General features: G+C 29.3%; 1 protein-coding gene and 1 pseudogene across 1 annotated transcript; both read right to left on the bottom strand.

Moving 5' to 3' along the window:
* Positions 1-900: 900 nt before the first annotated feature.
* LOC102663278 (pentatricopeptide repeat-containing protein At5g18390, mitochondrial-like) lies at positions 901-3,972 on the bottom strand (annotated as a pseudogene).
* A 575-nt stretch (positions 3,973-4,547) lies between these two features.
* LOC100779998 (ribosomal protein L32-like) lies at positions 4,548-6,874 on the bottom strand. Its single transcript, NM_001255842.2, has 4 exons — positions 6,655-6,874; positions 6,276-6,493; positions 6,016-6,089; positions 4,548-4,886 (listed from the first exon to the last, which is right to left on the bottom strand). The coding sequence occupies exons 2-4, from the start codon at positions 6,489-6,491 to the stop codon at positions 4,793-4,795; spliced, it is 384 nt and encodes a 127-aa protein (NP_001242771.2). The 5' UTR covers positions 6,492-6,493; positions 6,655-6,874; the 3' UTR covers positions 4,548-4,792.
* Positions 6,875-14,806: the final 7,932 nt, after the last annotated feature.

The raw sequence follows: 14,806 nt of genomic DNA on the forward strand, positions 1-14,806 counted from the left end.
TGCACACGATTTAGGTTTGGATAATTTATCACCAAAGTGATTGTATTAAAAGAAATGTTATTTGTATGATATTAATCAAAACCGTCCTAGGATTTATAATTACGGAAAAGGACATGACTTTTATAATGTAATTTCAATGTTTCCCTTTTTTTTAATTTTTTAATCAAAGTAAAGTAACACCATAAACGTTGTTATATTTTTATAAGAAAAAACTTTTGCTGATAGTAGGTTTAATTAAGTTTTATAGTTCCTAAAAAACACTTGTAAATTTTACATTTTATCCCTCATTTTATTTTATTTTTTAAAAAAATTCACCAAATAGGTTGTAGTTTTCGTTTAATGATAGTTGGCTTAATTATAGTTCTTAAAAAACTTGCATATTTACATTGTGGCTCTCAACCTAAACTTAAAAATGAACACCCACGCATTTTGAAATAATATTAATTGGTATAAAAAATTTCCACATATAATGACCATAAAAAATTTACTTCCTCAACCAAAAATTTTGATCTCTAGTTTCCCTTTTATATCTTTCACTCAATGGGTTGAGTTAAATTAATCATTAATACAGCATTTGAAAATGAGGATTAGTTGACAAGTTTTGAAGTTGAGGTACATTCTTAGTTTCTTACAACAGTACAAAGATAAACTATGATGTTGGAGCCAACTTAGGGTGTGATTGGAAACCGTTTGAAGTCTTGTAAAGGGAAATTTTCACTTTCCAATGCAAAAGAAAACGTAGAAGGAATGGAGCTAATGAATTGGCATTCGGTTGAACTCAACTGAGTTCCAAACACACTAACAGGAAAATCTGAAGCAATTTCAAAATTACTGATCTCAATCGCCATACAAGAACAATGAGAGAAGTAGAATTTGTGGGTATCCATGCTTAATTGTGTGTAAAATACGAACAAAATTTTCCTTTCATTTACAAAGACTCAAGAGAAACAAAGCAAGAATTGACATTGGAGTTCCTACTTCAGAATCAACATGTCCGATCTTTTCTTACTCTATAACCTGAACCTGTTGAGATTTCTGAAGAGTTGACCAAAAATAAAAACCAGATAGGACAATTCAATCTGTAATTCTGTATAATAAAGACATGTGAAACAAAAACAAATTTTCAATTTACAGGCATAAGGATACCTTCCACATGCTGTGGATTTCCGAAGCTATATACAAAAGCTGCCAAGCCATACAAGTTTACCATCAGAATACTCCCAGGATAAAACAGCAACGTCTATGAGTATGAACATCGAAATATAGTGTCTCCCTCTGCAATTCAGGCTCCCTCCAGGCATCTGTGGATTGGATTTATGAGAAAACATTAGTAAAGAGTAAAATGAAGATATGCTGAAGAAATTTGAGATTTAAAAAAATATATACATGAGTTCTTTTATCTGTAATGGAAACATTACTTTGCTGCTTGGGATGGGGGTGGAAGTTGGGGGTTGGTACTTATCTCTCTGTACTTAAATTCCACACCCGCAGCATAACTGTACCATCAGTCAGTGAAAAAATGCAGCAGCCAAGCAGGTTCGAACTCAGAAGTGCAGAAAAGTTTATGCGAGACTGGCCATATGAATGATTTTCCATAGGAAAAAGCTTTCTTTCCCTGATTAAATACATTGTGTAAGTGAACAGCAATTCTGAAATTTTTCATTTCTGATGGTTTTAATTTCCTATTCTACAGAATACATATATGATTAAATACTTTCTAACATGAGGATGCTGGTGAAAACCACTTCAATGCACATGGTAATGTTCTTAAAAAAGTACAAGTTTCACTTGATGGCATCGGAACTTGAGAAAAAAATGGCTTTCTTTATTCAGATATGCATATAATTAAAATGCTACATGCTGAGATTTTCCCAGGATATTCATGTGCTAAATGCTAAGTAATATATGCAGGTAGTCTGCTTAACAATGTAGGCGTTCTCTTTGCTCTCTCTCTCTCACACACACACATACATGCACATGTTTCAAATGTTATTTTGCTCAGGTTTTCCCAGGACATTCATTTACTATTTGCTAAGTAATGTATGTTACTCTGCTGAATAGTAAAGGCTTCCAGAAAGATACAAGAGCAACCACCAGTGCCTCCAATAAGTTTCTGAAAGCTACGATGTATGACAGGAAATTCATCATGTTTAGCAATGCAATTGATAATCAAATATAACTAATTAAGAACTGCAGTTCCAGGCAGAAAGAATAAATAAAGGAAAAGAGACACAAGAATAAGGATTTAGGACCTATATTCAATTCTGTAGAGGATTGTTGAGCTTGTAACTGACTGTATATGGGAAATAATGGCAGCGGCACAGACATCAGGCATCAAACACCACGTATAGAAACTTCCCATTCTTGCACTTTCCCAGCCAAATCATGTTTGCCACAGTTCTTCAACCCATCAGTAACCATGTCAAAACACCGCGAAATGGGAACCAACCCCATCTCTGTCATTTCAAAAATATAATTCGCCACCTCAACAAACTTCCCAGCACGACCACACATGGTAATCAGCATAGTATAAAGAGGGCGGTTAGGAGGATGCGCCTTGGCCTTCATGTCCCCAAAGAAGCAAAAAAGCATCATCAAATTGCCCCCTGCTACACAAAGCCTTAAATAACAGGCGCATACAAGCTGGGAAAGGGCTTGTGGCCATCATCGACGAAATTATTCAACAACCTAAACGCCTCGTCAATCATCCCATCCTTCGAAACAGTGGGAACGAGAATCTTATAAGTGTTAACATCAGGAGCCATCCCCAAAGCACAAACCTCATGATATAGATCAACACAAAACTGAACATTCTCTTTAGAAACCGTTTCCACCACAGCATTGAAGGTTCCAACATCAGGAACACTCCCTTGCTTGATCATGCTCCTCACCATTTCTTTTGTCACTCATTTCCCTGAGGAATAGCTTGGCCTCGCGAAGTTTCCCGTTGGAGCACCACGCATTGATGAGGAGCGCGTAGGTGGTTTTGTCCGGACAGAGGCCCTTGCGGCGGACGAGGGCGTAGGTGCCATGCAAGAGTTTGTTTGTTGTGGTTGAGAGACTTGTGGAAGAAGTTATAAGATTCACTTAATAATAAAAATGAAAGGAAAATAGAAAGATAAAATTCTTAGTTATGAGTTTGTCGAAATTATGGGTTGAGAATCTTAGTTTTTCATTTTAGAAAAATAAAATTCTTGGAGAATAATATGTTTATTTTTACTAGTCTTCCATTAAAACTTTGTTGAATGAGTAAAATAACTGATAAAAATATTATGACTCTTTAATTCCTAGGAAAAATATATCTAAACGTTCTCAATATTCAACTATAGATTTTATTCGTTCTCATGATTCATTCTCTCGGACATGAAAGAACTTTTGTGCTACCAATCATCTCCTTCGGAGGGCGTTGTAGAGAGGGGAGGGTCTGGGGGCAGTTGAGCAGGAGCGGGGACGGCGGAGGGGGAAAGGGAGAGGCGGTGGTGGAGGGTGACTTGGCGGTTGAGAGCCCAGTTGAAGACTGGTAGATGTATAGTCTCGTTCTTAAAACGTCCTGGTCTTGTAAAACAACTTTTTGTCCTAGTAGTCTTTTGGACTGTTATTTTTAACGTTATTCAATTTACTGGCTTAAATTACGTTAATTTTCTCGCTTGTTCATAGCGGAGCATTTTTGCGCTAAGGAAAACACTGAACCGAAAGTTGTTACTCCAAAAAAGTGATTCATACTAAAAGACAGAATGGAAGGGGAAAATAGCTTGATGTGAAAGAGGATACATAGTAGATGTATATGATAAGACTTATTGTGAATTTCCCCATGATACTTTGAGAGAGACACAACTTCATGATAGTGTTTCTTTAGTTAAAAATTTCCACTTTTATCCAGGGTCGTTCGATAATGATATCCCTCTTCTCCAAACCTTTTTTTCGTGTTCCAGTGGAAAGATTGTTCCATGCATTTATGTTGTAGTTGCTCATAAACCGTGGAAGTCGAATTCGTTAAGGATGGCCCTCGTAATCGTATATCTCCTCTTTTTTTTGCCAACAATTTTGCTCTCCAGGTTGAAGCTCTGAGTCTGACTAGGCAAATGAATGAAATCATAGATCATTTTGGAGCTGTTTTGTGATTCTTCAGGAAAATTGGTTAATTAGAAAAGAAAACGCTGAATTTTGCAAATATATTTATTCGAAATGATTCAAAGATGAAGAAGAAAAATAAATGAAGTTTCTAAATTGTCAATTACCAATTATTTTTTAAAGCTTGAATACCAAATAAAATTATTGATAAGAATAAGACTAGGCTTTTAGTATCCAAGAAAATGAATCACAACGGAACTTGGTTCAAATTCGTGTATTTCACTAATTAGCAGATTTTGTCAAGTATTTGGTGTTCCATTGATGCATAAACTGGAGTGGATTCAGCTCACATAACACGGGTTTTTATCATTTATCCTTTAATTTAAAATGATAGTATAAATCTGAATGAGTATTGTTTATTTAGCTTCAAAGGAACAATTTCTTTTATAGATGAAAAATAAATAGGCCACGAGATCAATTGTAAAGCACTAAAACTGCTATTCTTCAATGGAAATAAAATACCGTATCATTCCAAACTTCATAAATTTTAGTATTTTACCCACCAACTTCTTCATTTATCTTCTAAAGCAAAAAATCCCCGGATCCAATGATGGCATTGCTTAAGAAATAAGGAAATAAAGCATTACTACCAAATGGACCTACTTACGGGTGGCACTGCACACGAACTAACATCTGCAGTTTCACAAACAGCTTGATTAGCTTAGCTTGTACTACCTTTCTGTTCACCAGTATTACCCTGATTTGGTTTCCCACCACAACAAAAGAAGTGTGGAAGCCTAGCACGACCACAACTCCTGCAGAATAAACGTGAGGTTAATTACTCACGTCTGAAGTGGAAAAATTAAGTATAATATTTTAATGTTTTGGCAACAGTATACGATGGGCATACGGTTAGTTAACCTAGCTATGCATGTCATATGTAGACAATAGATATGCATTTTGAATTTTATCAGTGCAAGCATGTCATAAATACTTCACAGGCAGTAGATGATGGAATCCCACATAACAGATATATGGGAAATACATTTTAAAATTTACCCTCCCTTCCTTCGGGTTCAGAGAAATACTAAGTGAGCTTCTTTGATAATGCTGACTCAGCTAAAAGATGGCCTAAGAAATCATGGACGGGGCTAGTCATGAGCCAGGTTGAAAGCAAAGTCCAAACTCTATTTTCTAATGTTTAGAAATTTTTTTGAAACTCCCACATAGATATTGAAAGCTCTTTTTACAGTGGAATCCATTGTCCTACAAGGCTACAACACGTGGTGAAAAAGAAAAACCAAGTGTGATTAAATATTTTACATATAGGTACTCTAGTTTAAGTGCTACCAATTCTTTGATTTGATGATTCTCAACTACTATTTAGAGTTGTCCTCCTTCAACTTATGTGTCAAGAAAATTTGGAACAAAATGATATTGTCAGCAACTTTCTAACTTGAGTGAACAGTTTGAGTAGCAGTAGAAACAAAAACAATTTTAGTTATTTGCTAGCTTCATACAATTTTTAAACAAAACTAGAGCATATTAGTGACTTTATAGACTAATTCCTTTTGAAGTGGTCGCACATTGCAAGATAGAACCCAGTTAATGTGATTTGAGGGTAACGATGTGACTAAGCAAGCATAATAGTTTAGGGGAGTGCAGTGTAGGAACTCATTCAGGCTTCCTCCGGGTGTTACAATAATTTTCTCTTTTCTAGACTGTTTATTTGCAGGTTTGACTTTGTTCATAGAAGACTAAGTGCGTGTTTGAAAAAAAATCGCATCACGTCATATTGTTGCTTCTGAATCATTTTAATGTTTTGACGAGGTTTTCCTGCCTGCCTTAACATGTATCCACGACTTGTTTCCAAACACGCTCTAAACAGTTTCATTGCACTTCAAACTTTGGGGTAGTACAAGCATCAAGGATAAAGTGTCTTACTTGCATAGGACAATCACAGGAATAGGTTTTAGAGCTTTTGGTCCATTCCTTATTCCTCTTTTATGGGGAGAAACCTGCAAGCCAAACAAACAAAACCATTTTTAAAAAATGTAAAAACACGAAATGGAAACAATAACACAGTGCACAAATCATTACACTCACGCCAATCTTGCTTAAAACACCACATCACATCACCACACTCTATCTATTGATATTCCCAAAAGTAAAATTCAAAAACGACAGAGAAGTGAACTGGGTACCTTGCGTTTTGGGACAGCCATGAGCTCCATGGAGCTCCCATAAGAGAAACTTGGGGGGGAAAACTCGGGCAAAACGGGTTGCGGCGACCGAACCCCAAGATCAATGCTTCCAGCTAAAGGAGGAGATTGGGGCACCGACTGAATCCACCTATTGAACCCTAAAACGCTGCTCAATCTCCATCTGGTGCTCCTCTCAATCGCGAGTCTCGCTGCCATAGCTGTGGTTAAACAACATCAACAACATGTAGCCGTTGAAGATAGCCATGAATTGGTGAAGATTTTCAGAGGAAGTGAAGCGAACGCGAATTTGAATAAAAAAAAATATTGACAAATCGACCAAAAAAAACACGAGAGAGGAAGCATTGAGAGTGGGAGTTACCAGATTAAAACTGTGGAGGAACTTCGATGCTTGTAATTGCTGATTGGATTAAGCGAACTTAATTAGGGCTTGGAAGAATGGAGTGAGTATCGAGAAGCTGCATTAGTTTGAGGTGGTGTTCGTGATTGCTGCAAATTAAGTGCCACTCTCCAAACCCTAACACTACAGAGGAGGAAGATAACGGGGTAAACACAAAAAACACACAAAAACCCCATGTCCAGCCTAAATAATATTTTAAAAGGACATTTATTGGGTTGTTTTTCTTTCTATTTTTAGTGTAATTTATACTAATTTTATATAAAAAAATACATAATTTGGACTCTTTGAAAACAAAAACAAAAACAAACGTATGTGATAAAATATTATTACGTGAAAAAATAACATTTTAATAATTAACAATTATCGATTAAAAAATTATTATGTTGGGAGATTCAAACATAAAAGAAATTAGCACAGTTCCTAAAATTAGTGCAATTTTAATACAGTCCAAACGAGAATAAAATTCCATTTCAATATGGTACTACAATTTCCAAAAATAAAAGTCACTCACGTCGATTAAAAAACATTATGGACTTTGACTTCATAAAAAGTTAATGCGAATTGCAAAGAAGACCTATTTGATTAGACCTTTAAAAGAAAATGAAAATCTCATATCCTATGCAGAAACATTGTCGCTTTCAACCGGTATATTATATTCGATATCCCCACGTTGATAATATCTAGCAACTAGCAACAAGAATTTCATGACATAGTGGACCAATTCTCTTTTTGAGTCTCAAAGCAAACACATAGCTTCTCTCTTTTATTTTTGGTAAAATGCTTCTCTCTCTTTGTGTGTGGGTTTAAATATATTATGGTTTTCATAAATGACTTAATTTATATTTTAGTCTTTTAAAAAATTATAGTGATTTTAGTGTTTACAAATTTTAAATTCTTTTTTTTAAGTTGCATAAATAACGTATCATATATTAAGTTGCACAAATTTAATTATGTAAATAATATAAGTTTAATTGTGTTTTTTAACCAAAGGTCTAATTATACAAATAATATCATTTAAGTACAACATAAAAAAGTCACTTAAGTTTTATTTATTTATTTTACTTTTAAACAATATATTATATTCTTTTATAGTATTTATCGTAAAAATAATTGTATTTTTCTTATTTTAGATAAAATATTTGAGTATCATATATTTTCTTTCTAATATGTAATATATTGTTATTATTTTAAAAGTTATAAATAATTTGAGAATTAAAGATTGTTTATTAATCTCAATGAGTCAAACTTACTAACACTATATAAGGAATTGATAAGTTAATTTCTAAAAAATTCTATCTTCTAATTATAAATTTTTTATATTCTATTTTTTTTTTCTCGTCTTTATTCTTCTTATTGATGTTTGAGAGATTCCAACATACTTTTCTTACTCAAGTACAAGAGTTCATATATATCAAGTTGTGCCAAAGGTCTATCACAAAGCTTTGTTATGACACAATATTTTTCTTCTTTTATTTTTCAACCAAGACAATATTTTTCTTTTTCTATTTTTCAACTATTTGAAAGTAAATTATTTTTCAATATTTTTTTTACATAATTTATTCTTCAACGTTGTTGGGTACTATTACTGTAAACGATAATTTAGTCAACAACATGATTTATTCTAATTTAGTCGATTTGTTGAACATAATAAGATTTTTCATAAAAATAATAATGCCTAACATAGATATTAATTCTTACTATAAATTCATTAGGGTTCTTAAAAATATGTGTATTTGATGATTGTTGTTTATAATTTTGGGTCGTTTAAGAAAATATTTAATTTATTTTTATATAACTATATTTTTTATATGTTCTTAGATGAATTCAAAAAACACTTAAGTATGAATACATAATATAATTTTTAATGTTAGTTTATAATTTTTATATTTGGGCCCCCAGTTGTTAAATCCTCGATTCGCCCCTGTGTATTATATGGTGTGCAGTATTCTCACATATTCAAGCCTTTAAGAAATTAAATTATTTATCAATTATGTTAGATGTTGTTGGTAGATACTTATATATACTAATTAGGAAATAAATAGGTTTTTATTGAAAATTACAATTACAATGCATTGTTATACCTTAAGGTCAATTACTATTTTCAACACACATGTAATATTAATTTCAGCTCAATCATAAAATAATTAAAACTTAAACTTTAGGTCCATCAACAAAATTATTTTTATTATTAATTTTTGTAAAATAAAAGTCTCATATACTAATAAAAGTTTACATATGCCGAAAAAATAATTTACTATATAATTATCTCATTTAAAATCAAATATTTTTCTTCAAATTTAATTTAGGTCTTACCTAGTATTGGATTGGTCATGTATAATGTCATGCTATCATGTATTATATGGGTAACTAGTTAACATTCTCTCTCCTTCTCTCACCTCTTCATTCCTCTCCTCTTCTCTTTTTTTTTTGTATGAATATTTTTTTCTCGTTCTCTATATATAACAAATAACAAATTATACAATAACAATACACTTTTTAATATTTATTAAAAAAGGTGAATTTAACTTCCTAGCTATTTAATAAATGTGATTTATAATTTTATGATTTCTAATAATTTTTAAAAAATAATTGAGAGTATATTGCTAACTTCTCCTTACATATAAAACTTAAAGTTGATTATAAAAAACATCATATATTAATTTATTCTTTATTTTTTTAAAAATATTTATTAAATCTCTTAATATATATATATATATATATAATATTAGTTCATCAACGAGAGTCAGATCTAATAAAAAAAAATTAATACGGTGAACCAATATTTAAATCTCCATTAAGGTTAAAAAATATATTAACATTTAGTATACTTGTTAGACCAATACCAGTATCTAACAATACTTCAAATAAATTTGTGAACATACATGCAGGAAAAAATTAAATTTAATCTTGTAGTTAAGGTGTGAAGTTAAATGTTTATATTTTATTATTTATAAAGACAAATTAATATGACGAGAAGATTCGAATACACGGTAGAGAAGAAATTAATAGTTCATATTATAGTTTCTGAATGAAATGAATTCATACACCATTCTCAATTTCTCATATCTAACAAAATATCCTCATTGCATTTTCCACCTAGTTAACACATCAAATTTAGCTCAATTTATTTCTTCAAAAGCGTAAACATACATTAAAAACGATGAAGTAAAGTCATAATTGCTAATTAAAATATTAACGGTTAAATTATAATAAAATGAGTAAAAAGTAAATTATAAAAAATTATCTATTACTTTTTTTACTAACAATTATTATTTCATATTTTCTTCTTTAAAATGTATCCTTCAAGCTCACATCTTGTACCAAGCATGATATAGATATACAAACATTTTCTAATCAATTATCAAAATTCTTCCCTTTAAATTGATTTTTTCAAGAAAAAAATATTATGCACTAACGAACATTCAATCATAATTAATTATATATAATAAATTTATTAAGTTTTATGATAATTACTATAAAAATTATATTAATGACAAATCATGAGTGAACAATAATTTAAGAGTAATTAACATTATTATCAGTGCATCACTATAATATTTTTTTAATATAATAGTTGTCTTTCAAATTGAAATGGTAAAAATTGTGAAAATAAAAATGTGGTGTTGTGCACGCACTAAATTTTCACCAAATATAACACTTTACACTGCTATTGACTAGCCGGCACATGCGGGGCAGTGCAAATTCTAGCTTTCCTTCAAAGGGAATGAACAAAACGACTTTTGCCACCTTCTCGCATTATTAAAACAAAAAACACCCAACAGAATTTCAAACTTTCCCTTGTCCATAATTTGCCCTTTTGGAAATCCTATATTGCTAAACGTGTCCTTCAGATAATCTTATTTGAGTTAAATATCATTATTATTAATGATAATTTTTTTTATTTAAACATTTAATGTAATTGTATATTTAAGTTTTTAACTCAAAATTAATGGTTAATATAAAATAATCTCACTTTAATTTTTTTATGAGTATCTCACTTTAATTTATTTATGTACGGTGGTATATATGTCCTTTATTTTGTGATTATTATATCAGTTAAAATTTATCAAAAATCACAAGAGTAAAATTTATTCAATAAAAAGTAAGATTTACGTAAATTTATGTTGTTTTTAATAAATTTTAAATAATAATAAAAAATATGTTTAAAAAATGATTTGAAGAATATGTTTTTATATCTCATCCTTTAGTATTTATTATGTTTTACAAATAGATTTCGTGATTGTTTTTATCTTCTGAAGATCTATTAAAAAAATTGTTTATTTTTACCTTTTTATTAAAGGAACTAACGGTATTGAAATTCATATGAAGCTGGGCAATAATTAAAATCACATGCTCAACTATTATGTCACATTAATATTTTCCATCACTATTAGACGGAACATGGTTAAATTGTGATTTTAATTTCTCAAAATGCCACAATTGACATTTTTATTTAGTCACGTTTTTAAAAAGTAATAATGAAACATGGTTGAAATATAACTTTAGTTTCTCATTTTAAAAAATAAATATTTAGTCGTAAAAAATAATTTCGTTCTCGTGTAATTTTTCTATTAGCATTTTGTTTATTTTGTTTGTTCAGTTTTTGTTTCTAAATGGGCGAAGAAGAAATATTATTGAAGGTACCAGAGATACCTTAATATTTTGCCTGCTAAGTGTCTATCTAGTTTTAAAAACTGTAAGACTACATAGAAAAACTTGTCACGTTTAGAGAGATTAAATGAAAATTTTGTTATATTTAATATTTTGAGAGATTATAAAGTCACAAAAAATTAACGGAATACTAACAGATTGACCACACGAGAAATGAAAGAGTTTTATTTATTTTTTGTTAATTAATAACCTATAAGTTTTTATAACATGAAAATTAAAAAATCAAATATTCTATGTGAAAAATGAAAACAGAATAAAATTTATAAGTTAGTAAAAATAATAATTAATAAATATCATGAATATATATACATATACATAGAGAGATAACTTTTATTTATTTAAGATCTATAAGTTTTTTTAGTTTGTTACAAATTAATGTAATTTCAATTTATATATATTTTAAACAATGAATAAATTAAAATTTTGAAATTTTTAAAAAATATACAGGAAATAAATGAAAAGATAGTAAAATAAATTAAAATAAATAACTAAATTTAAAATATAAAATTAAAAAAATGTCATGTGTAATGGAAGAACTTTAATATTGCTAAAAATAAACATTAATACTATATATAAATTTTAATTTTGAAAACCATGAACATAAAATTGATGAATTTAGAATGCGTGAAAATTTCAACTTCAACTGTCCTACTATGTGCTTTATAAGAACAAACATTTCCAAAGTTAAAACTAGCTTGAAATGCATGTCCAACTAATGATACACCTTTTTTGAGAGAGAAAAAAAATAATTATATAATTGTGAATTGCTGTATTTGATCATAAAAAATATCAATCATTACTGAGTAGGTTTAATTCAGTTGATTAATTTGAATGTATATGAATATGATAAACACTTTTATCTTTGATTCTAACTGATAAAAAATAAAAATAAAATACCAGTCACTTAGTTTACCGCGGTCTTAAATAAGACCTCTAAAAATTACACATTTGATATAATTATGAAACTCCAAGCTTGTCTTTCGTGTTTGTGATATTTAATTCTTTTCAAGTGACGGAGAGTATTACCGTAGATGATAAACCACACTTATAATTATGGATCGATTTTTGCGTGAGTCTGATGATAAGCATTTTTTTTTTTTGAAGGGGATGATAAGCATGTTAAAATATAGTTGGGTTATACATAGAAATTTGTAGTATTAATAATTAATAATAAGATTAGACTCTTACTAATAATTACTAATAAGATTAAACTCTTATATTTATAGGTAAATTGTAGTTTATGATTTATAAACTTTCGACATTTTATAACTTTATGTGTACTAAACACATTATTTCAAACCTTAGCCTGATCCTTATATATTTAAATGCGTGATTAACTCAATACACGGTAGATTATTATAAACATACGTCTCATGAAGTTTAATTTGTTTTAAAGAAAAATTAAGTATGTTTAAATATATTTATGATTCTTACACTCAAAACTACAATTATTTTAGTAATGAAAAAGTTAAGAATTTTTATTTATTACAAAATCAATTTTTATCTCTATGAAAAAAAAAATTAAAACATACCAAAAGTCCCTAACAATTAGCATGTTAAACAAGTACAAAAGCAATTTTCTTCCCGCAATTTCTAACACCAATTTTTCTTGAATTATTCTTCTTTTCACTTCACACGCTTAGTGAGTTGGCCATAACTTATTTGGTTGGAACGAAGTATTTACGATTTTATTAATGATTATTCTCGTCAAAAAATTTAATTGATTACTTTTAATAGATTTTTTATTTTTTAATCGCATTTTTTTATCTTTAAAGCTCAAACTCTCTTGACCTTCTTTCATGGAATCAAATTTAGCACCACTTAAACCAACAAATTAGTAATAGTGAGTCCAACATAACTGAATTCATGGCCAATTCCTTCCAGTTTTTGCGAGAGCTTGACTTCATACGTGACTAATCTAGTTTGTTTTCTTTTTTTCGAGAGAACGTAACCAATCGAGTTAATTAGTTATAAATCTGAATTTTCTAGTTTGGATAAAATCTGAATTTGTATTGTACTTTTAAAAATGTTTTTTTAATTAAAAAGGTATAAAAAGATACAATAATATTCTTTTTACGTTGAAATAATACAGAGTGTAATGTGAATATTATATTAATAATATATTGATTATGTTTGTGAAATAGTGTTGATTGTTAGTATCATATACTTATTTTTTTTAATTCAAACACCTGATATTTTATTTTATTAAGAAACACAAATTAAGAGAAGGTACATCCTTCAAAATGATTTAATCCAATAGAAATGGGACTTCCTTAATAATGCAACATCTATTTAGGAAAGAGAAAGATAATGAAGCTAAATAATGAACAGCTTAATTTCATTGTCTTTTTGTAAATGACTATTTGCTTTGGAAGACTAGTAAAATAAAAATAAGAAAAATAATTTATTCAATTCATTCTATATTATTTATATCTGATCGAATTAAATCAAATTTAATATTATATTAAAATAAAACCATAAATATCTTGATATCATCTATTATTTAATACGATTCATTTTTTATATAATTGAACATGCCACAAGAAAATATTTAATTATTATTATATTGAAAATAATATTCCATTGTTAGAAGTCAAATCTTTGAGAAGTAGAATACAAGGGACAACTTTCCTTTCTACATACCCTATTTGCAAATTTATAAATCCGACTCTTGTCATGTGTTTAAAGGGCCCAAGCTTGGTCTCTTGTGATTTTATTTTTCATAGTTTTAAGTTTGTTTTATATAGATTTTTTATTGATTTATTAGTCTATTAGCCTACTTAGAGGTGAGAAATGCTAGCAATACACTCACCTCAACACACACACACATTCTATAATTGATTTAAATTTATTGAAAATTACAAAAAAAATAAATATAAATCTCACATCTTATTTAATGAAAAAGAGTTCTTAAATAAGTTGTGAGACCCATAAGTTTTTATAATTTCAAGAAATTTCAACTAATCAAGAAGAGTGTATTTAAAAAAGTGTATAGTGTGTTTTGAACATTTTTCATTTGGAGATTCATTATACCCATTTAAAAACTTTAATATGAAACATAACTTTCAACCAATAAGAGATATTGTGTTAAAAAAAATGTGTCAAATTGTGTGTTGCTAGCATTTCTTGTTTAAAGATGCATCATACCTACCTAAAAACTTTGATATGAAGTAGAACTTTAAGCAATCTAAAAGCCAATTAGGCCTAAAAAATTTATTTGGTAGGCAACAAATTAAGGTTAGACTTTGATTTTTTTCAAACAGGTGAGTCATATTTAAGTAAAGTCTTGTTCAATTCAGCCAATTTTTACCCCTACCCAAGACCAAGTCATTCTTAACTAACTTCACTTAGTAATTTTCTATAGACATTGATTTTTTTTTAATCTAATTATGTTTTGTCCAATCAAGGACAACCCTGGGAAATACATAATCCTTAAAGTCAT

Source organism: Glycine max, chromosome 8, assembly GCF_000004515.6.
Source record: "Glycine max cultivar Williams 82 chromosome 8, Glycine_max_v4.0, whole genome shotgun sequence".
In the NCBI taxonomy this organism is placed as follows: domain Eukaryota; kingdom Viridiplantae; phylum Streptophyta; class Magnoliopsida; order Fabales; family Fabaceae; genus Glycine; species Glycine max.